Raw genomic sequence first — 22,041 nt, forward strand, 5'->3', positions numbered from 1 at the left:
TTATAGAAGTTGTTAGTCATCGTGTGGATCAAAGCCAGGTCCTTTGAGAGAGTAGCCAACTGTCATTTGGGTCATCTCCTAAGCCCTGGCTACACATTTTTGTTTTGTTATTGGTCACTTCCACTTCATCTTTTGAAGCTCATTTCATTGGTCATTTGGAGACTGGGCTATTTAGGTTTCTGAAGGTTTTTTTCTTTTCGTTTTGTTTTTCAAGACAACTCTAGCTGTTCTTGAACTCGCTCTGTAGACCACACTGGCCTCAAACTCACAGAGGTCTGCAAGCCTCTGCCTTCTGAGTGTTGGAATTAAAGGTATGTGCCACAACCAGGCTGGTTTTTAAGTTCTTTATTGACTCAGAATTTTAGAGTAATTCACCTGGGTTTTCCAGTTTCAAAGCTACAAACTGTAGGGCTGTGGGCACTGAACTTAACAGCCTTTGGAGTCTTTCTGTACAATTATAACAGCTTGTCCTCCAGGGCAATACCTTCCTCTTGGAGGTTCCAATGTGCCACCAAATTCTTTTGTCTTCCACCTTGTCAGTTTCCCTATTTCAAAGCCAGGCGTGATGACACAGGCCTGCCATACCAGCATTCAGGGGGGTCATGAGTTCAAGCCTAACCTCTCAGTTTTATCTGCTGGGTGCAGTGGTGTACTCCTGTAATCCCAGCACTAAGGGGGTTGGAGGCAGGCGAATCTCTGTAACTTGCATCCAAAGTGGACCACAGGCAAGCTAAGTTCCCTGGGGACAGCTGAGGACTTAACTCTCAGACAAATCAGCTATTGAAGAGCAGGGAAAGACACACCTGGAGGGAAAGCTGAACCTGTGAAAGGCTGTTGGGCAAGGGGCTTGGATACCTACACTCAAAGCCATGTCATACCAGGTATATTCTCTACCATTCTGTGCTTGGCCTGGGCCCAGCCTTTCATGGCTCATGCCAAACTCAAAACGAGCACTTGGCAGGCTGCCCGCCTCGTGGATATTCACAGGAGTGAGGTGGGGTGGGGGTAGCACCCTGGCTCTGCTCGCATCAGCCACCTCAGGAAGGGTCCATGCCTGAGTCTGGCTAAAAATTCACGGCAGAAACACATGCTGTGGAACACGCTGCAGCTATGGAAGGCTGGTTCAGTCAACACAGTGCTGGGGGCTGCACTGGGAAAGGGAGGTACAGGGCATATCCACCTGAAACACACAAAGACTGAAAAAACAGAGGACAGAGAGGAACAGGAGGATGGCTTAGTGGCAAGCCACTCGCTCATGTCACACAGCATGGCTACATGGAGAGGGGACAATATGTGGTTCAAAGGACATTATTGAGAACATGACGTCAGTCCACAGTGAAAAAGGATTTAGTGTTATCTGAAAGAGCTTGGCTTTGTTTACAGAACTCTGTAACAAGTGGCCCGAGAGTCACAGAAGCTGCAGCAGCAGCATCTGCCAGCCTCCAGGGATAAACAACATGGTCTCTTTTGCAGATGGACAGATGCAGCCTAACACTTGATAGAACATATTCAGCCAGGAAAATGAACAGATAGATTGACACCTGCCTGTGTCAGGGGGAGACAGAGAGGGGAAGGGGAGTGGGAGATTCAGAGGGGGGGATGGTGAGAGGGAATGAAAGAGAGAGACAGAGATAGAGACAGATAGAGAATGAATCTGAAAATCATTTAAGGATGAAGCTCTGGAAACTGACAGGCTGCTCAGCATGTAAACCTGTTGGACGTAACAGACTGACAAGCTGAAATGGAACAGCCTATCACAAACACTTACTCTAATGAACTTGTTTGAGACAGTCTTACCCAGGGGTGTGGTGGCGCACAACTTTAATCACGGTGCTTGGAAGACAGAGAGGCAGGTTGTTTTCTGTGAATTTAAGTCCAGCCTGGTCTACAGAGCTAGTTCCAGGACAGCCAGGGTTACACAGAGAAACCCTGTCTTGAAAAACAAAACAAACAAACAAGACACTCTTGCCATGTAGCTCAGCTTGGCTTTGCATTGATCCTTACCAGCTGAGGCCACAGGTTTGAGACCATCCCCAACTAGAGCAGCTTTCTAAGACAGAACTTGCTGTCTACCAATGCCACAGCAGGACCCTGTCAACCAGTCTCCATCTGTGTGGAACATGGCTCTGGGTGACATCCAGCTCTCATCTGGGGCCAACCTTTTAGGGAAAGCCCCTGGGTCACAGAAGTCTGCAGTGCACCTGCTGCCCGAGATGCTATGAGGCCTGACAAGTGCTCTGGGTAAAGGGTCCTCTTTCCTGTCCCAGCGTAGCCCTGTGCATCCATAGGGGCTAATGTCACCTGAAGAGCCCGTTTTAGACTGGGAGCAACATGGCAGACAAACCACGTCTGTCTTGTCATAACAGTCCCAAAGAAGAAGGCACTCCTGGTCAGTGTAGCGGCAAGCTTGGCTCTGCACTGGGCTGAGGTAAAAGAGGGTTCCAGGGCCACAGTGTGCCTCCTGGTAACAGCCTAGGAGCTGGTTTACATGCAGCTGGGTGTGTGGTCAGCAGTCAGTGATGGGGGGCCAACTCTTCTCAACGTCCATGTGTATAGCCTTCGGGAGCCACTCACAGTATTCAGCCAGCAGGTCTGAGGGAGGAGGTGGCCAGGGTTAGAGTGGCAGGACAGGGACTTGTTGGTTGGACACACCACCCATAGCCCATGGTATGGTTAGGTCCTTCCTAACAACAACATCCCCCACACCCCAGCCAGGTCATACTCACATCTGGGGCTTTTCTTCCATGCAGCCAGCAGAGCATCACGGGAGTCAGCCTTCTCAGCCACAAGGGCTCTCAATAGACTCTCTGTCCTGGGCTGCAGCCTGTGGAAAGGGGACAGCCGACTAGACCCAGAATTGAGAGTGGACAGATGGTGGGACCTGTCCCGCAGTCACAGGAAGCCCCTTGTACACAGTGGCAGCATGTTCACCCAAACCCCTCCCTACCCATGTCCAACCAGCCTCTTAGGGTACACAGATATTCCTTATCCTGAGGGGACACTGGACTCTACTTCCAAGACTGGGGTCCGCAGAAGGAGGGACAAAGAAAAGTGGAAGAGGAAAGATTAGAATAATGCAGCCACTGGGAGTGAGACAGGTAGGGAGAGCCCTGGGCAGGGCAGCAGGAAGAGCTAAGTGCACACGGCCCACGGACAGCTCCAGAATGAGGAGGCTCTTGTGTCGTCACATCCCCAGCACACATGCCTCTCTGCCCCTGGCCGCCTTGACATTCTAGGAATATACTCTTGTACCTGGCCCAGGTCTTCAGCATGGTACTAGGGCTAGACAGCAGGCAGCTCTTGAATGAAGCCAGCTTGCGGAAGACCTGGCGAGAGAGCACAGGACAGCTGAGTGGGGCATGAAGTTCACGAGACACCTAGGTGACAGGCCACAGGTAGCCTAAGCACTTACCTGTCCCTCCAGCAGAAACCGTGCAAAGTGCTTGTAGCGGTCAATGCCTTCAGGAAAGTCCACCTGGACGGCGGGGAGCGGCCAGCCTACGCGGTCTGGAGGATGAGAACATGTGACAAAGGCTGGTACTGCATCCATCCTCCCAAGCCCATAGGAGGAGCAGGAGGACTAGGGTGACACCCTCGGGCACATGTCCAAGAGCAGTGCATGGGCTGGTGAGTCCACAAAGCTTATGGCTGCAGGTGGCCAGGCCACCAAGGAAGTGGCCCCAACTCACAGAACACGCTGGCCCGGTGGCACAGCACCCGTCCTGACTCTGGACAGTAAGTGGGGGCTGGCTCCTCCAGGGGTGCATCGAACTGGCAGTAGGAGGGCAGGAGGGATGGGATCCACTGGATTTCCACGGTGGAGACACCTGAGGCCAGGACAGAGCAGTCAGGAGGTCTCAGAGGCTCTCCAGAACAGACAGGGTGCTCCACAGGGCCCACTGATGTCATCCTGTGGCCTGAGTCCTGGCCACTGCACAGTACCTTTCATGTACATCTTGGTGGTCTCCACGATTTCCTGGTAAACCACAAATTCAGGCAGCTCTCTGAAGAGTACAGAGCTGGGGTGGATGAAGACAGGGTCATCTAGGAGAGGGGTCTGCAGACAAGAGGTGGATGGAGGCTCCAGTCAGAGAAAAACCTGAGCTCTCTCAGCTCTTCAAGCCCAACCTTCAGGAGCCAACCATCAATCCAGTGAGCCGATGACCAGGCAACACCCAGTATACATTTGCTCCTGTCCATCAACAGAGCTGAAGCATGGGGCTGGGAAGATGGCTCAATGAATGAAACATTTGCCATGTTTCAAGCCTAATGACCTGCTGGACTGTCTGCCTGTGCATGTGTGGCCCCGCCCACACTAAATAAACACAGTGAAGCCAGGGAGTTGACTTTGTGGTGTAAAATGCTTCTCTAGAAAGTAACCTTGAAGTTAGGGGGTGACATCCTAACCCCCAACAAAAAAAGCCTCCACCTGCTCTTTGGTGTCAACTCTCCCAGAGGTTATAGTCAGTCACAGGGGGCAGGCCCATGTCCCACCTTGTAGGCATTTCTCCACTTGGGGTCCAGCAGGTCCTCGCTCTGAACGCGGCGGGCCAGGTGATCACCCAGGCCAGCTGCCATGATCTGCCGCAGGTAGGTCACCTGGCTCTCTGTAGGTGGCTGCATTTTGGGGTCTAGGAAGAGCCCAGCCTCAGGGCATACTGTGTTGACTGGAAGAAAGATGAGAAAGAGGTGTAGGAAGTCTGGGGTCAGAGGAAGGTGGACAGGCCTTCAGGAAATCACCCAGCACTTGGGCCTCACCCACACGGAACTTGGATCTGATACACAGGAAAACAGTGACTCAGCCCAGAGACCTTTCCAAAGCCAAGGCCTAGATCCCCATGCCCGCAAAACCCTGCCAAGAGACAGCCACCCCAGGCCTTCAGGTGATAGGATAGTTACAGGGATCTCAGTCCCTCCTTCCCCTCTGCTGAAAGGTGGCTTGGAGAAGCCGTGGCCCCACACGACACGGCCACCTGCTGTCATTAGTGCAGGTGGCTGTCCACAATTGCCAGCTGTTGCACCTGAGGATAAGGCTGTGGAAGTGTGAGAGAAGGCAGGACAGAGGGTCACAAAGCTGCCCTGCTCCTGGGGCCTAGAGCAGCCTACAGCTGCCAGAACAGCACTGAGTTTCCAACTGGATGCTACCTGCACCCACTGACCATCCTGGATCATAAGGTCGGGACACTCCTAGATCCTAGAGTCCTACACCCAGGTGCCAGAACTCTGGCAACACGTGGGAGAGAAGGATCCTGGCCAGAACAGGGCAGTAGGGAGAGAGAAACAGAGGGGCCCATAGGCTGAGAGGCAGCCTTCTGGGTGAGTGCACAGGGAAACCCATCTAAGGGAACTGGATGCTGACATGGGGTTAAAAGTACCATCTTAGTGGGAAGGTAAATGAGCAAGTTTGGGGTCTCTGTCACACCAACTCCAAGCAGAGTGGGGACCAAATGTCACCTAGGCTGTACCTGCGGTGGTCAGCTGGCCACGAAGGCGCCGGATCTCTAGCATGGCCTTGTAGCGCAGCCCATTAGCCTGGCAAAACTGGGGTGAGCAACCAGCGTACTCACAGGCTCCCACAGCACCTATAGGGCAGGGTAAGGTGTTTTCACTGGTTGGCTCCAACCTGCTCCAAGTTGCCAATCACTCTCCTTCATGCCCTCCAGGTGGCACCAACCCAATAGCACCATGAGGTCGCCAAGCTTCAGAGATGCCCCCTGCCCAGCCCAGGTCCTCTTCATCTGGGCCACACGAGCTCGACGGGCCTTCAGCTCTGAGAGCTCCTGGTCACTGGCAGCTGGTCTGTAAACACACACATGGCCCGCTGCACTTCAGCCCACTAGCCTCAGAGATCCTCTGATCATTGGGGTCTCCAAATCTCCCTCCTTTACCCCATCTTCAGATATAGCAGCTTAGGCTCCCCAGAAGGCCACTGATACCAAAAAGAGCCCAGAGGGCTCCAAGGGACCAGGCTGTCACTAACCCACCTGTCCAGCTCCTCAAACAGCTCACGCACAGTCATGGCAGCCACGATGGCAATGGTGTAGGGCAGGCAGCCATGCTGCTGGCTCAGTGCCAGCATCTTGGCATAGCGGGGTGCCACAGGGAAGGTGGACATGGTCCGTCCCAGTGCGGTGATGGGACAGCTCAGTTGTGACTCCTGCAGCTTCTTCATTCTGGGAACAAGGGACACAGTGGGTAGGAGCCATGGAGCCTGCACTTGCAGCCTCTGTGCATGCTTGGGTTCACCCTCCTCCTACCTTTGGTCTTTTGGGGGTGCCTGCAGGGCCCCCAGAGCAATTAGCAGCTCCTCCGCAGCAATGAGGGCCTCCACCGACGGAGGTGTAGGGAAGGGGAAGTTGATGACCTGGCACAGGAAGGCAGGAGAGGGACAGAGTGATGTAGAGAAGTAAGCCACATGAGGTCACACTGGCTGCAGCAGGTGCTGCTCCCCCTCTCCTTCAGCCTGTCCCTAGGCCATGGGTAACGCTATCTGGGACATGGGGCCTGAGTGACCACGATGTTGCCAAGATGTCTCCAGGTCCAAGTGCTAGGATGACCCCAAATTAAACCTACTGTGTGCCAGGGGCTGTCCTTGTCAACTAAAACCTAGGAGTTTATAAGCAACAACATAGAAATCACCACAATATTTAGAAAAGCAGCATGACAAGGTACTATGCTTAAAAAAAATGTAGCTGTGGCCACAGGTGCCACAGAGATGAACATCAAATTCTCAATGATGACCTTAAGTATGTGCTTTTTCTTAATCCTTATTTGGTTATGTTTGTAACAAAATAAAAAAAAAATCACTGGGGATTCCTACCTCTCCTTAAAGGGTCAGATCTCTTCAAGAGATGAGGGCATAGGCTTGTGTCACTGCGTGCAGTGAGGGTACAGTCTTTTTATTTTAAGAGACAGCCCCTCACCAGGCATGGTGATTCACACTGTTAGTCCCAGTACTTGGGAGGCAGCAGCAGGTGGATCTCTGTGAGCCTGAGCCTGGCCTGCACAGGGAGCTCCAGGCCAACCAAGGCTACATATTAAGGCCCCGTCTTAAAACAAACAAATGAACCAAAACACACACAGAGAAAAACATAGTTCCACTCTGTGCTGGAACTCATGTTTCAGGCTGGACTTAAGCCAAGGCAACCCTCCTGCCTCAGCTTCCAGTGTTGGGGCTATAGATGTGAGCCACCATTCGTAACTGAACCTTGAACTTCCACTCTTCCTGTCCCTACCTCCTGAGTGCTGTGGTCTCACCTCTGTATCCCACATCCAGTTTATATGGTTCTGGGAACTGAACTTAGGCCTTCCAGCGTGCAAGACATTCCAGTAACAAATCAAACTACATCTCCAAAAAAAAAAATATTCTCTCTCTTCTTTGGTTTTGTTTTGTTTTTCAAGACAGGGTTTCTCTGTGTAGCCCTGGACCAGGTTAGCTTTTGACTCAAAGAGAATTGCCTGCCTCCTCCTCCAGAGTGCTGGGATTAAATGTGTGAGCCATGCCTGGCTTCCTCTTTATTTTTAAAGTTCTTTTACTTTAAAAGGACAAGATGCATTCAGCTATCTGGGATCTGTCGCTTACTAGATGTGCTCTAGTAACAGAGAACAGAGACTGTCTCTTCCCTGCCTTGGTTTCCTCATCTGGTTGTCGTGTGACAGAACTAGTGGACAGCATGCAGCATAAGCAGACCCTCTTTGCTGGCCTACCCTATCCTGGAGTGGGGAGAACCCCAGCTCCACCAGAGGACGAGACAGTGAAGCCTGCATACAGGGATCAGCAGGACATCTGAGGGCCCACAAATAGTGTGGGACCTGGCTGTCCATGAGCTGCTGTCCTCCAGGGGACAGAAGAGCCATCCTCACTAGGCCACCGGGGCATCTTCTGACAGGTCCCTCAGGATACCGCTCTAGCTGGTTTCCCCAGCAGGCCCAGCTCTAGGGTAACAGACTGGGCCAGGCTGAGGACCGAGTGGGAAGGCACAGGAGAGGCTATAGGTTGAGACTGACCTTCTCAATGTTGAGGGCTTTCATTTGCAGTATCAAGTCCTCCACTGGCCTGCGTGTGATCTCTGGGGGAGGGAACTGCTCAAAGTCCCCAAAAACAGCTGAGGAATACAGCCTAAGTGGGGAGAAGTAGGGACCAGAAAGAAGGAAGTGAGCCAGGCCTCTGGTCTCAACCAAACCTGTCATTCACAGAGCCACATCTTCACCTTCCCAGGGCAGTGAGTCCCACCTCCAGCTTCCCTGACTACATTCTCTCATAATTTTTTAAACTTTCCTTTCTATAAACCAAAATGGTGCTGAAAAGAACAGCAAGAAAGCTATTCAAAGTGACATCAATAGGAGAAAATACTGACCAGCGACAAAACTAACATGGATCTAACTCCCAGATGTCTTCTCCAAGCCATCAGCAGACAGACTCCAAGCCAACATGTGCACACAGCTAGAGGCTTGCTCTGCTGCCATTAAGGTCCGAGAGGAGAACATGGGCACTCAGCTAGGGGCTTGCTCCTCTGTCAGCAAGCTCAGGGAGGTGGCTCGGCCAGTAACAGTGCCTGCTGTCAAACCTTCAGTTTAAAGCCTTCAGTTTTAAGGGACACATGGTGAAAGGACAGAACCAATTCTTGCAGCCTAAGTTAGAAGGCAGGAAAGGCCTGAACAGACAGTTCCCGAGAGGCAGACAGTGTGGGAAGATGCTAAGGGCACTTGCCTCGGGGAAACAAAGGCCAAAGCCACTGACAAAAGACCCCGCCTTACATAACTGCAAACATACATGAGGCAGAGGTCTGAGATGAGAACATGGGCACACAGCTAGTGGCGCTTGTTCCTGTCATTAAGCCTGAAACTACACATGGCCAAAGATGAGCACAGATGTTCAAAGTAACACAGGGACACGTGTGTTCACAACAGGAAAGAGGTGCCACGGAGATGGACAGTAACAATGTGACAAGGAAGTGGAAAAGTGGCTCAGCCATTAGGAAAACTATGTCGAGACCCCAGAAACTCATCAAACTGGGTGGTGGAGCCTGACAGACGGTTACACCTTATAAAGGTATCCACAGGGAGTGACCATCCACAGGAGCACTGCCTCATGGGTGCTGACAGCAGCCCAACCATGAAAGTAGTTTAGAAAGTGGATACTTCTCAACTAGCTGTTGACCAGCAATCGCAAATGAGGCGGCCAAGGGCAGCATAAAGCAGCCAGCAGTGTGGGAAGGGCTGTGGTCTTCCTGAGAACACACAGCCCACTCACTGCAGAGGCAGCTGCAGTTCTGCTTCTCAATGGCCATGATGCAGGAACAAGTAGCCTACCTATAGCAATGGCCTGGCTCTGTCCGGCCTGCACGACCAGCCCGCTGGTCTGCGGATGCCTGGGAGACCCAGGTGACACGGAAGGAGGACACGCCTGTGACACGGTCGTAATAGCGCTTTTTTACTTTCCCACAGTCCACCACATACTTGATGCCAGGGATGGTGAGGGACGTTTCGGCCACATTGGTGGCCACGACGCACAGCCTCGTTCCCTCTGGAGGAGGTTTGAAGACCTGGGAGTGGGGTTGAGTAAGACAACATCTGAATTGGGTGAAAATCTGAGACAGCTAGTGGACAGACTGCTTTCAGCTAGGCAAGGTCCACCACTGTCCACTCAGCCCCAAGCACAGCCATCAGGAGTGGCTTCTATTGTTTCTTCTACTACCAGGAGCTGGTCAGTAAATAGACAGAAAAGCACCCAAGACTTGCCTCACCCATATTAATGCTCTAAAGAGTTGTCCCATTACCTGTGCCTGCTTCTCGGGAGCCAGCAAAGAGTAGAGCGGGAGTACGTGAAGGGGCAGGGAGGCATCTGGCTGTTCACCTGCAGTTGAGCATGGGACACTAGAGTCCAGTTTGGACAGATAGGCCTGTCTCTAGCAGCCCGGCAGCTTCCAAAGTCCCCCTCCCCGCTGCAAGTGAGAGGCCCCATCGAAGCCTGCGATGCTTGCCACATGGCAGCATCCCTTGAGAGCAAGTTGGTTTCAGTCTATGTAGTCCCTGTATGTGTCTGGGCGGTGTAGCAGGCTATGTTTGTACGGAAGGAGCCCCTTCTGAACACAAAATCCCTAAGTTTTTCTCTCTAAAGGTACAGATTCTATGCTGGGTTCAAGGCAGCCTTCTGAATCGCTGGGACCATAGGTGTGTGTGAGCTACCATACTTAGCCCAAAATGGGCAACAAGGAGCTGTCCATCAACATACTCAGAATCTAGATGCCTTCCCTGCTGCATAAGGCCCATGTCAGCCCAGGAAAGACCAGCATGGGGATGGTGACACCAACACTACCATGACAAGTATTAGGACCTCAGGAGACCCCAGTGGACAAAGCCACCAGAAAGACCATCCTCTGTGCTCACATGCCAGCAGGAGCCAGGATGTGTTTGATCACGTGGATCAGGACGGGACTTGGATTCTTCTGGTCCCAGGGCCAAGAAGGGCCTATCATGCAGTAGGGGCTCAGCAGACCCATGCTGACATCAGGAAACAATGAACCCGAAGGCAGGGCTCTGCCAGGCCACACCTTCATTTGCCTCACTGTCACCCAGGTCCAGATCCAAGTCAGAGCCCAGGGCCTCCTCTTCGTCATCCATCTCGGCCTCCCTGTCCTCATCGCCGTCGCCTGCTGGCAGCACAGAATAACTGTCCAGGCTGATCTGGGGCAAAGCCTGAGGAAACATCAGCACAGGCATTCAGTCAGCCTGGGGTGAACCAAGCCACCACAGGGAAGAGAAAACCTTCCTCAGAGGGCACCTCTTCACTGAGACCTACCAGATGGGGACACTAACAGTGACTTTCTCTGCCTCAGTTTCCTAGAGTAAACATTAAGTACAAGGGGCAGGAGAGTTAACAGTAGTTAACAGCACTTGTTGCTCTTACGGAGGACCTGGGTTTGATTCCCAGCATCCACATGGCAGTTCACAACCATCTATAACTCCAGTTCCAGAGGATCTGTCCCTCATCTGACCACCCCATGCACCAGGCATGCACATGGGCATACATACACAAACACAGGCAAACACTCATGCACATAAAATAAAATGAATCTAAAGAAACATTTTTTTTTTTTAAATCAGGTGTGAGTTACGTGTGGTGGTGCACATTTTTAATCCCAGTGTTCTGAATAAGTAAGTTAGATCCACGCATGGGGTCACTCCACAAGGCTGCTGTGAGCTACGAACACACAGAGTTTACTAAGCTGCCTGGTCCACCTTAAGTGCAAAAGAGGGTAGAGGTCAAGAAGCCACTCCACTGACACTGCATCTGGCTATCAAGGTGCCTGGGGTAGACCCTCCCCTGGCCTGGTCCCAGCTCCAGACAGCAGATCTCCCTACTTCAGCAAGCATCCACGGCTCTCTTTGTCCGCCCCCATGGACCCCACGCTGTGCATCATAATCCACCCCACTAAGCAGCCTCCAGAGCTGGTATATCACCAGGACTCTGAGCTGTGGAATGGGGTTGCACCAGTGTGGCTCCTGGCCACCTTAGATGAAATAGACTTTCACTTTCATCTCGCTTTATCGCAAAACAATTACACAAAGCTGGCAACTGGACAGTGCAGGGCTATACAGGCTCAAACCTACCATGACCTGGGCCTTCCTGGCCCGTGTCCGAGACTTCTTAAACCTCCGCATTCCTTCTGCTGAGTCTTTTAACTCTTCCTTTTCTGAAAAAAAAGAGGAGGATGGGAAGAGGCTCCTGGGACCAATACAGGCAGCTGGCACTTCACTCTTGTCACCCACAGCAAAGCTGCTGCAATGACAAGCATATTGTTTTGGGGGCACGAAGCACAGGCTCTCCTCAAGGAAACTGAGGAGGAAGCTGGCACCCCAACCAGGGCACCAGTTGCCAGGCCCAGGGGTAGCGAGTGGAGAGCTCTAACAGGAGGCCATGGGTACTTACCTTGTGGCTGGGAGCGCCGGGTGGGGAAGGCCTTTCTAAGCCGGCGGCACAGGGCATGCACCTCAGCCTGCCCTGTGAGGAACACCAGGATGCCACCTACAAAGAGAACCAAGCTAGTCACCTGGCAAACTTATCCTTGCAAGGAGCACCTGCTAAGAAGTTGGGAGAACCAGGAGCCAAGACCCAGGGAAACAGGTACTGGGTAGAAACAAATTACCCTAGGTCAGCAGAGTGGTAGGGGGCTCCTGACAAACTGAAACCCAACAGGCTTGCTGGGCTCAGATTCTAAAGGATAGGGTCATCCATGCTTGCCCTTTTTGAGAGGATACTCCCACACTCCCAACTCTGCCTTAGATGGGAAGGCCACCGGGGTGGCTAGGACTGAGGCTTGGGAAGAGTCACCACACCACTGTGGTCTGACTGTGCCTGGTGCTATCAAGCGGGATGAAAGGCAAACCCCTCATTGAGGAAGGGATGTGCCAGTTCCATCAGGCCTCACCTGCAGGCAACATCCTGTGGATCTTGCAGATCTTCCGGAAGCATTCACCAGTGTAGTCATCCAGTGGGGTCCGCTTGTTGAAGTGTACTGTCACAGGGAACTGCCTAGACTCGACCTGTAACAGGACCACATAGGTATGGGAATGCTGCAGCTCAGGCCTCCTTTCTCTGACCCCTCCAAGCCCTAACACTGCCGGTTCTCATGTGTCAAGGGCACATGGAAGCTGGCAGGGGCTTACCCGAATCATACCTTGATGACTGGGGGAGGTGTGGTGAAGAGCCGCCGGTTCTGGGTGAAGTCCTCTACCCGGAGCGTGGCAGACATGATGAGCAGCTTGAGGGGCAGGTGTCTCTGTGGAAGACAGTCTGGTGACTCAGGCACATGGAATCATGAACCTCTCAGCTCTGTGGTTACATATAACCAGCAGCTGCATTCCTCAGGTTGACACCCAGCCACACCCCGGAGAAATGAAATGCAGCCACGGGGAGCCTGTCCACTGGGGTTCTGCAGGGGCCCTGACCATGAGGCCAGCTAACCGGGCCATGGCAGGATTCCACCTTCGGGGTCAGCACTGGGAAGGGGAGAGGGGGCAGTTCAGTCATGGGACCCAAAGTTTCTTCCTGGAAAAACATAAAATATTCTAGAACTGGCTCGGCACAGAGGCAGATGGATGTTTTTGAGCTGGGGACTCTCGTCAGCCTGCTTGCAGTCACTTTCACTCTCGGGTCACATTTTAGGAAGACATGTCCCTTGGTCCTCCCTGGTCCTCCCTTGCCTGCCTCCTTATCTACACCTGGCTCACAATCCTAAACTTGCCTAGTGCCTGCCACCCTGCCAAACAGTGGCTCTAGGAGGGCAGGAATGGCAGAGCACCCTTTCCTGGTCATTGCCCATCCCTAGTGCCTTGAATGTGGCTGGGCACACAGCACCCCAAGAACACCCACCTCTCCACTTAGCTGGTCTGCTCAAGGACAGAAACAGGGCCACTCATCAAATTCCTTTCAGACAGCGTGTCCTCAAAGCTGGTCCCTCATCACTGTCTGAGCAAAGAGCTGGAAAGAGGGAGCAGGCTTGGGGAGGGATTAGATCTGAAGAGCAGAAGGCTCAACCCAGGAGTCCTATGAACCCACAGAGCCTGATGCTCTGAGTGCCTCCTTTAACTGGCTCCAGCAAGGCCTGCCTAGCTTCAGCTTTTTGCCTGAGCCTCTTGGATGTGGAGAGGTCGCTCACTATGCATGACACTGGACCCAGGCAAGTGAGTAATAACTCAGACCCAGGCAGATTGTGTCATCTGGTACCCCTCCCAGGCCAAGCCCCTGACAAGGTGACTTTTGTCTGCCCTCCCTGTGTACTTCCCAAGCACCTTGGCCCGAAGAGTCACAATGCGGGACAGGAGGCCAAGGAGGATATCCGTGTAGACGCTCCGCTCGTGGGCTTCATCAATGATCAGCACCTTGTATTTCAGCAGCAGGAAGTCCTGAGGTGGAAGAGGAGTCACACCAGAATGCCACCAAGCCCCACCATTACAGGCACTGAACTACATGACCAAATCCCAGACTGCTCCCGCTCCTTCAGAAGCTTCTAGAGGCTCATGGGAGAAGCAGCTGGGCATTCTGACTGCCTACAGCTACTGTGCATGGCCAGGAGCCAGGCTGCTATCACACGCTGCAAATCTTTCTTTCTTTCCTGTCTGTCTTCCCTCCTTTTATTTCCTGTCTTCTCTCCCTTACTTTCTTTTGACAGTCTCTCATTTATCCCAGGTTAGCTTGGATCTATGTGACCAAGAATGACCTTGAACTTCTTATTCTCCAGCCTCCACCTCCTATGTGCTGAGATAACAAACAGTGTGTTTGGGTTTGTTTGTTTGTTTGTTTGTGGGGCTGGGGCTGGAACCCAGGGCTTCATGCATGCTAGGAAAGCTCTCCACCAACTGAGCCACATCCCTAGTCCCTCTAGCAAAAACAAATATGCAAAATACCCTTGTTCACTCAGGCCATGCCCTCTCTGCTCACGCTGACCCCTTGCCCTCCATCACTGACAACTTCTGCATGAAAATGATTCTATGAGGCACCAATATACTGATCAAGTAACTGAAGCTCTAAGAATGGACTCACTCAGCATCACACATGGCAGGTATATTGGCTATCACAGCTAGGGTGACATTCTACTCCCCACCCTCCATGTCCTGTGTGAGACTGGAATAGGCAACCGACCTTTTGGATTTCTTTGAGCAGCACACCGTCTGTCATGAACTTGATCTTGGTCTCTTCTGTCACGTTCCCTTCGTAGCGGATCTGGTAGGAGACAACCCTGTGGGGAGAAGAGTCATCTCAGGAGGCTGGGGTTATCACCCACAGTCCCTTCAAGTGATAGGGGAGGACCCTTGGCAGCCATGCTTGTCCAAAGCTCTGGTCTCTGGGGCTGAGGATGGGGAGAAACTTGGGCAATAACCAGACTAAGGAGCCACATCACCAGATGCACTGCAGATCTTGGGCAAGAGCATGGCCGAGCTCACTGGGAGACATGCAGATCTTTACTCCCAGAGCCACGCACTGACAAGATGGTGGAGATGCTATAGGGCTGGGCACAGGTAGCTGCTGCTGCTGTCAGCCCTTAGGTACCTGGGGCTCATTTTCCTGTCCATTTGTGAACATGTAAACACTTTACAACAAAAAAGGCAAAAATTTAGGGGTTGGGGGAGGGAAGCTTGGTGGTAGCACATGCCTAGTACATGAAAGCCTTATGTTCCATTCCCAGCACCACACTATAAAGAATGTAAGTCCCTGGCAGAGGGTTTTATGATTGCAATTCTGGGTTTATGTGGCCTTACACCACTGGCTCATTATCATTAGCTTGCTATAATTTACTCACAGCCAAGCTCTTATACAGGTACATTGTCCCTTAGCAAGTGCTGGGTGCCTAGATGGCCTTTTCCCTGCTCACTGCTGGACCATCCCTGGGAGTGAGGCAAAAATGGCTCCCACCTGCATCCTCTTCCCAGCAAGCCTGCAATGTCCCCCAACATCCCTAGGAATCTGGGCCTCACCTCTGTGACAAGTTCATCTCCTTGGCCACCCTCTGGGACATGGCTATGGCAGCTACTCGGCGGGGCTCTGTGACACCGATGATGCTGTCCTCACTGGGGAATAAGACACATTAGCCATGCCTATCTGTCCCAGAGCCACATACATTCCAGGCTCACTAACCACTGAAGACGAAACACAGAGCAGAGTATAAACATCACTTGCCCAGTGACAGTGCAGCACAGCCACGGGACAGCCAGGGGCAGCCCACATTTTGAAGCACTGATGGAGACCCAGCAGAATTGGTATACAGCTGGGACACATCTATCAGAATGAGGAAGTTTCATCTGTGTGTTTGGGGTGGGGGCTCAAGTACACCCTGTAATGCTGACAGAGTGGGGGCCCAGGTGGCAACTTCTCTGCCAACTGAATTAACTTCATAGTGAGTTGAGTGCACAGAAGCCGGCAAGTGCAGACTGAATGCACAGGTGAAAGGATTCTCTTCACGTGGGTGGCTCATTGGGACTGCACTCTTAAAGCGACCTGGCCCTTGACCATACCACATGCCAAGGGGACAAGCTCACAGTGGTGAGCATGAGTTACGAAGAACAGTGACCTGATACACAGTAGTCATCTCACAAGAGGACAGAGTCATGGTAGAAAATACATTACATCATGTGCCTGACACTGTGGTGTTTTCGTCATTAAACCCACGTGATGACTGAATTTAGTATCATCATCCCCACCTCACAGGTGACAATATGCCAAGAGAGGCTGGCAATTTGTCTGAAGTCACACAGTACATGAAACAGAGCCAGGATTGGGTCTACTGGAGCACAGTCCCTTAGTGGCTCTTGGAACCTAAGTGTCCACTGTCCCCAGGGAGTAGAGGGACACCCCTGGCCCAGCCCCACCTGCTGTAGCCTGCTTCGTAGAGAAACTGGGGCACCTGTGTAGTCTTCCCACTGCCAGTCTCGCCACACACAATGACAATGGGGTGCTCAGCCACCGCCTCCATGATGGCTTGCTCTTCAGCGAGGATGGGAAGTTTGAGCCGCTCTTCCTGTGGGAGAAGTTAGTACTAGAGGGACAGGCTGCAGATCAGAAGGCGAGGGGGTACCCCACTCACACACAGGCCATGCAGGGTGACATAGTGTCTAAAAGGCATAGCCAGGAGCTAGAGAGATAGACTGGTAGTTAGGAGCACTGGCTGCGCTTGCAGAGGACCTGGGCTCAATTTCCAACAACCACATGGCAGCTCACAACCATATACAGTTCCAGGGCAATCAATGCCTTCATCTGACCTCTGCAGGAACATGTGGTGTACATACATACAGGCGTGCAAAACAAAAATCATCATTAAAAAATAAGGTAAAAGGGGCTGGAGAGATGGCTCAGAGGTTAAGAGCACTGGCTGTTCTTCCAAAGGTCCTGAGTTCAATTCCCAGCACCCACATGGTGGCCTCATCACCATCTATAATGAGATCTGGTGCCCCTTCTAGTATATGGGCATACATGCAGGCAGAACACTGTATAAGTAATAAATAAATAAAATTTTTTAAAAAAGGTAAAATTTAAGACAAAGCCAACTGGTGTTGAATGGTTAGGGAGAAGCAGCAGCCGGGGTCCTAGAGACACTGCTGTACCACCTATTCCTCACCAGAGCCCCATAGGGTGGGCCCAGCCATGTTCCTGTTCCTAGAAGTGAACAAGGAGGCTCCTTTTCACCAAGATGTCCCACTAACCGCAAAGAGAAGAACAAACCTGCATTTCAGGGGTGCGGTTCACAGGGATAAACACAGCAGGCTTGGCCGGGGGAGGAGGCGGAGCAGAGGCTGGTGTTTTTGAAGGTGCAGGGGTCCCAGATGGAGGGGGCTGGGGAGGAGGCGCAGGGTTCTTGGTTCCAGAAGGAGCCAGTGGCAGATGCGCTGGGTTTGTCCCTGTGCTGGCCCTTGGTTGGTCAGCTATGGCCCCCTCAGGCTCTGAATCTCCTGAAGACTTGGAGTCCTCCTCTGTTGATGATGACCTGTGGCGCTTCCGGTGGGCCCCACCAAGGCTACTGACTTTCTCCTGGCCCTGGGCCAAGGGCTGGTCAGCCTTCCTTCTGGGAGAGCAGAGACTTCAGGTAGGGACCTCAGGACATCTGACATGTCCAAAGGGCCAGAGGCCATTACCCTGTCCACCTCAGGACCTTTGCACTGGCTGTTCCTACTCTGAGACACACTTCCTACACATTGTCAGTCAAGTGTCTGCTCAAAATCACCCACTAGGAAGACTGTGTCACTGGGCTCAGTCACAGATGCCAGTCCTTTTCCTAGACGATGCCTTGTCTCTGCATTATATTTTCTGAATGCAGAGTATATGAGTATTTGGCTAAGGAACATCAGCGCCTTCCAAAAGGAGAGGAGCATTTTGCTCCTTGTTCTACCTCAGGTCCAGTAAGGCTGGAGCAGTGCACACTCAGCCAACAGCAGTACCCAGGACAGAGAAGCTGTGTGTGTGTGTGTGTGTGTGTGTGTGTGTGTGTGTGTGTGTACCCTGCCCTGCAAGCACGCCAGCCTGGGGTGGCCCCACAGTTACCATCATCAAGCCTGGGCGGAAGTGGGCTCTCAGTGTGAAGCCACTGAATTCTTGATGTCACACAGAAGCAGAAGAAGTGGCCTCATGGCAAGTGGGGCCTTTGAGGTGTGAAATCAAGGTCAGGACTGGCAAGGAACTGACCTACTTGTGATATATAAGATACCAGGCAGGTGCATGGCTTTTGCTAGAGGAGCATTCAGTATGGATAACCCTCCATTTCCCCTCCCCTCAACCCCCGCCCCTTGCAAGAGGACATGAATGTCTTCAGCTCTGTGACTCACTCTTTAGTATGATACATGCGGTCCCCGGTGCCTAGCTTGGCCGTGGTGTAGAAGAGCTTCATTTCGGCCTCTGACACTTGGACTTCACTCAGTTTCTGGAGCAGTTCTGCACGCTGGGAAAGGCATGAGAGCATTAGCTAACAGGTAGCAACTGACCTCTGACCAGGTCTAAGGCCCTCTCCTGTGGAGGCCGGACTTTCAGAGCATCTTAGCCTAGTTAATACTACACTCTATACTGCAGGACAAGGATGTCACCCTGCAGCTCTGAAGTGCTCTGGACACACATTAGCTCTGCCTTCCCCCTTACAGAACCCAGGGTCATGGGACACAGCTCTGTAGCACCATGGGATATGAGCACTGGCTGTTCCAATGCCCAGCGACCAGCCTGAATAAATCCTGGTACTCCCCTGCTCTGTCCTCAGGATAGACATGACTGCTCATCTGGCCAGTCCCTAGGCTGCATAATTTCTTTCACCCCGTGTGAGCTGTGGCAGTTCTGGCTCCATTGATTTTAATGCTATACATGTTTTATATACACACCTCTTCATGTACACTTCATTTTTTTTTTTTTTTTCTTGAGACAGGGTTTCTCTGTGTAGCTCTGGCTGTACTGGAACTTCGCTCCATAGACCAGGCTGGCCTTGAACTCAGAGATCCACCTGCCTCTGCCTCCTGAGTGTTGGGATAAAAGGTGTGGACCACCACCACTGAGCTTCACTTCACTATTTTGAAATCAGGCCAGCATGCTCAGAGGCTCACATGGAAGCCATACATTGCTAGTGTCCACTGTGTCACTGTACAGACACAACACACTCCCTTCCTTTCAGGAAGTTCTTGCTACAGAGAGTACATGGAGGGAGAGGGACCCCGCAAGACCCTGATCTGGAGCACTGATACAGACCAGCCACGACGAGGTGTACCTGGCTCTTCTTTTCCTTCTGCTCTAAGACCTTCTGCAGCATCTTCTTCTCCTTCTTCGTCAACGGCTTCCTCTCCTTCTTTGATGGGGGTGGGGCCTTGGTTTTCTTCTTCTTCTTCCCCGGTAAAACCAGTGCATTGCTCTCATCCACTCCTTTCAATACATCCTTGTCTGAAAAGACAGCTAGTCTCACTAGGGTGCAGGAAGTCACAGGGTGTCCTTAATGCTTATCCATGACATTTTGTCAAGTCACCACCTTCTGCAGGTAGCCTACCTCAACTACAAACCTCTGAGTGCTGAACTAGGATCTGTGTGTCACAATTGTTATCACTACCAGGCTATGACATTCTAGAGGGGCTGGGGGCTAGGGAACCTGACTATGCTCAGAAAGCCCTGGGTTCCAACCCCAGCACCACATAAAACCAAGCATGGGGGCTATAGATAGATGGCTCAGTGGTTAAAAGCACTGTCTGCTCTTCCAAAGGACCCAGGTTCAATTCCCAGCACCCATATGGCAGCTGACAGCTGTCTATAACTCCAGTTCAAGGGATCTGACAGCTTCACACTAATGCACATAAAATTAAATAATTAAAAATTTAAAAAAAAAAACAAGCATGGGAGCACATGTCTGTGATCACTTGAGTGGGGAAAGCAAGAGGACCAGAAGTTCAGTCATCCCTGACCACACAGGCTGGCCTGGGATACATGAGACCCTGAAGAGTGTTCAGAAGTAGGCTGCTAAGCTGTGGGCTGTGCCACATATACTTTTAAAGTAAGAGCCAGAGGGTGTGTGACCCTACCCACTTTATAGATACATATATACATACACATATATGAAAACAAAAGACACTGATATGTGAAATGACATCCCAAATGCAAGTCTCAGGAGCCTAGAAGACATACTGAATCTACTGGAATGGATCCCTTCAGCTCAACTCTCCTCCTCAACCAGCCTGATGCTGGCCATGTCTTCTAACACTCCAACCAATGCTCCTGCTCTCCCTTCCTGACCCCAGACAGCATCTCAGATGGAAGGTGAGTCCTTTTCGCAAGCTCCAGGCCAGCACCTACCTCCCAGCTCTCCTCCATTCTTCAGGGCTGGACTCAGTGAGCCATACCCATCAGACAAAATAAATACCATCTACACACAGAATTGTTTATGTGCCCTGAATGTGCCTGCCTTGAGCAGCTAGCTTGGTCAGTAGCTGCTGGGTTCCCTTCTAGCATCTGCAGGGTCCCAAGCACTCACAGCCCCTTGAACAGCCTACAGCTGCCTTCTCCAGCAGCCTGGCCAATGTCCATTCTGGGACTCATTCTTGTCACCTTTGTACTTGTGTGGGAGCCCTGTCAGTCAGCAAATCCTGCCAGCTCTCCCTCAGAATAGACCAGAATCCAAATACCATCTCCCTGGTCCAAGCATCAACTCTAGCCTCCTACCCCATCATCCTGTAATGCTTTTCCTTAATGTGACAACCAATATGCTACTATTATGCGTTACCTACATGCTGTCCCTCTTCTCTCTCTTCTGCTAAGTCTTCCATAGTTCCCCCCTCCCTCTCTTAGAAGCCAGGGATTGAGACAATGTCCTGCTTTGCAGCTATAGGTGGCCTGTACATGCTACATAGCCCAGATGGCCTTGGGTTTATATTCCTCCTTCTAGTTTACAAGTCTATCTGTCTCTCATACACAGCCCTTTTTTGTTTGTTAAGACAGGGTCTCAATGTATAATCCATGATAACCTCAAACTTGTGGGGATGCCTCAACCTCCTAAGTCCTGGGGTTAAAGGAATGAGCTACCATTCTTAGCCACACTTACTTAGCCAATCATCTCCGCAACCTTAAAACTCTGATGTCCCCTAGCTCCTGGGTTTCCCCTTTCATCTCCACCCAGGTCTTGACATTACACTATTCTTGGAAGGCCTTCCCCAGAACAACACCCACTCCCATCTTTGGCTCTGTCTCTCTGGTACCTACCTACTCGCGTGCCTGCCACATTCTATGCATTTTATCATTTTTCTATGTCTGTCTGTCAGCGTGACAGGGATTTCCAGCTCCTATTCTGCTGTCACTACTCCCAGAACCCGGAACAGTGTCCCCGGTGCTCACAGTCGTCCCAGCACTCAAGCATCGCAAGCAGCCTGGCCCACGGCTCACCGGCCTAATCTGAAATACACATTTACGGGTCTCTGGAAAAAAAAGATAATTATGGAAGGCCCGGAAATGGATGCAAAGACCACATGTGCGCACCAAAATTCAGGCAGCATCCACACGCCGCGGTGCAGACAGGCCGTCACGCCCCCTCCTGAGTCCTGTGGAACTCGGCTCCCACTCCAGCGACCCTCTCGGTCCCTGGCATCTCACCATCGAGCTCCAGCCGCACAGGAGGCGGTTCAGGACCCTTGGCGGTCCGGGGTTCCGCCTGCAGCCGCCCCTTCACATTGTAGCGGTGGCGCAGCTTCCCCATGGCGCCTTAACCACGCGCGGGGATCCCTCAGGAAAGTTCACTGGAAGCCGAATCAGACCGCAAGACTTCCGGGTTGCACGTGCGCAGGAGCAGAGCCTCAGCCTCAGCGGCGGAGCTGGAGGTGCTACCTTCCGGAAAGGGAGGCCGTAAAGGAAGAGGCGGGGAGAGCTCTAGCTATGGGCGGGCCCTATGCAAATAAGGGGGCCGGGTCTAGAAATGGCTGAGACCCTTGAGTCTGATCAAGCTGTCCAGCCAGGTGCAGTCTAAGGTCGTTTGAATTGCATAATATTAATAAGGGGCTGAAGAGATGGCTCAGCCGTTAAAAGCAGCGGCTGCTTTTGCA

General features: G+C 52.0%; 1 protein-coding gene across 2 annotated transcripts; it reads right to left on the minus strand.

The window, feature by feature from the left end:
• Window positions 1–330: 330 nt before the first annotated feature.
• On the minus strand, window positions 331–21,812 carry Dhx37 (DEAH-box helicase 37). Of its 2 annotated transcripts, none has more exons than XM_055606140.1 (27): window positions 21,596–21,812; window positions 19,236–19,405; window positions 18,316–18,428; window positions 17,219–17,555; window positions 16,369–16,517; window positions 15,478–15,570; window positions 14,645–14,741; window positions 13,795–13,908; window positions 12,681–12,782; window positions 12,432–12,546; window positions 11,933–12,028; window positions 11,614–11,696; window positions 10,554–10,698; window positions 9,780–9,856; window positions 9,313–9,545; window positions 8,008–8,119; window positions 6,258–6,364; window positions 5,985–6,173; window positions 5,675–5,799; window positions 5,466–5,582; window positions 4,495–4,667; window positions 3,943–4,057; window positions 3,690–3,827; window positions 3,413–3,507; window positions 3,253–3,326; window positions 2,727–2,824; window positions 331–2,592 (listed from the first exon to the last, which is right to left on the minus strand). In XM_055606140.1, the coding sequence occupies exons 1-27, from the start codon at window positions 21,696–21,698 to the stop codon at window positions 2,507–2,509; spliced, it is 3,456 nt and encodes a 1,151-aa protein (XP_055462115.1). In that variant the 5' UTR covers window positions 21,699–21,812; the 3' UTR covers window positions 331–2,506. The 2 variants fall into 2 exon arrangements, with proteins under 2 accessions (XP_055462115.1, XP_055462114.1); XM_055606139.1 differs by having other exon boundaries at window positions 17,219–17,558.
• Between the last annotated feature and the right edge of the window lie 229 nt (window positions 21,813–22,041).

This window comes from Psammomys obesus, unplaced genomic scaffold (genome assembly GCF_907164565.1).
Source record: "Psammomys obesus unplaced genomic scaffold, mPsaObe1.curated_primary_1811, whole genome shotgun sequence".
Lineage (NCBI taxonomy): Eukaryota > Metazoa > Chordata > Mammalia > Rodentia > Muridae > Psammomys > Psammomys obesus.

Excerpts from the sequence above, each read along its gene's own strand:
- Dhx37 (XM_055606139.1), bottom strand. The coding sequence starts at position 21,698 with ATGGGGAAGCTGCGCCACCGCTACAATGTGAAGGGGCGGCTGCAGGCG. Across the intron at positions 16,518-17,218 it reads ACCGCACCCCTGAAATGCAG|GAAGAGCGGCTCAAACTTCC; the intron begins GTTTGTTCTTCT and ends CTTCTCCCACAG. Across the intron at positions 2,825-3,252 it reads ATGCTGAAGACCTGGGCCAG|GCTGCAGCCCAGGACAGAGA; the intron begins GTACAAGAGTAT and ends CCCTTTCCACAG.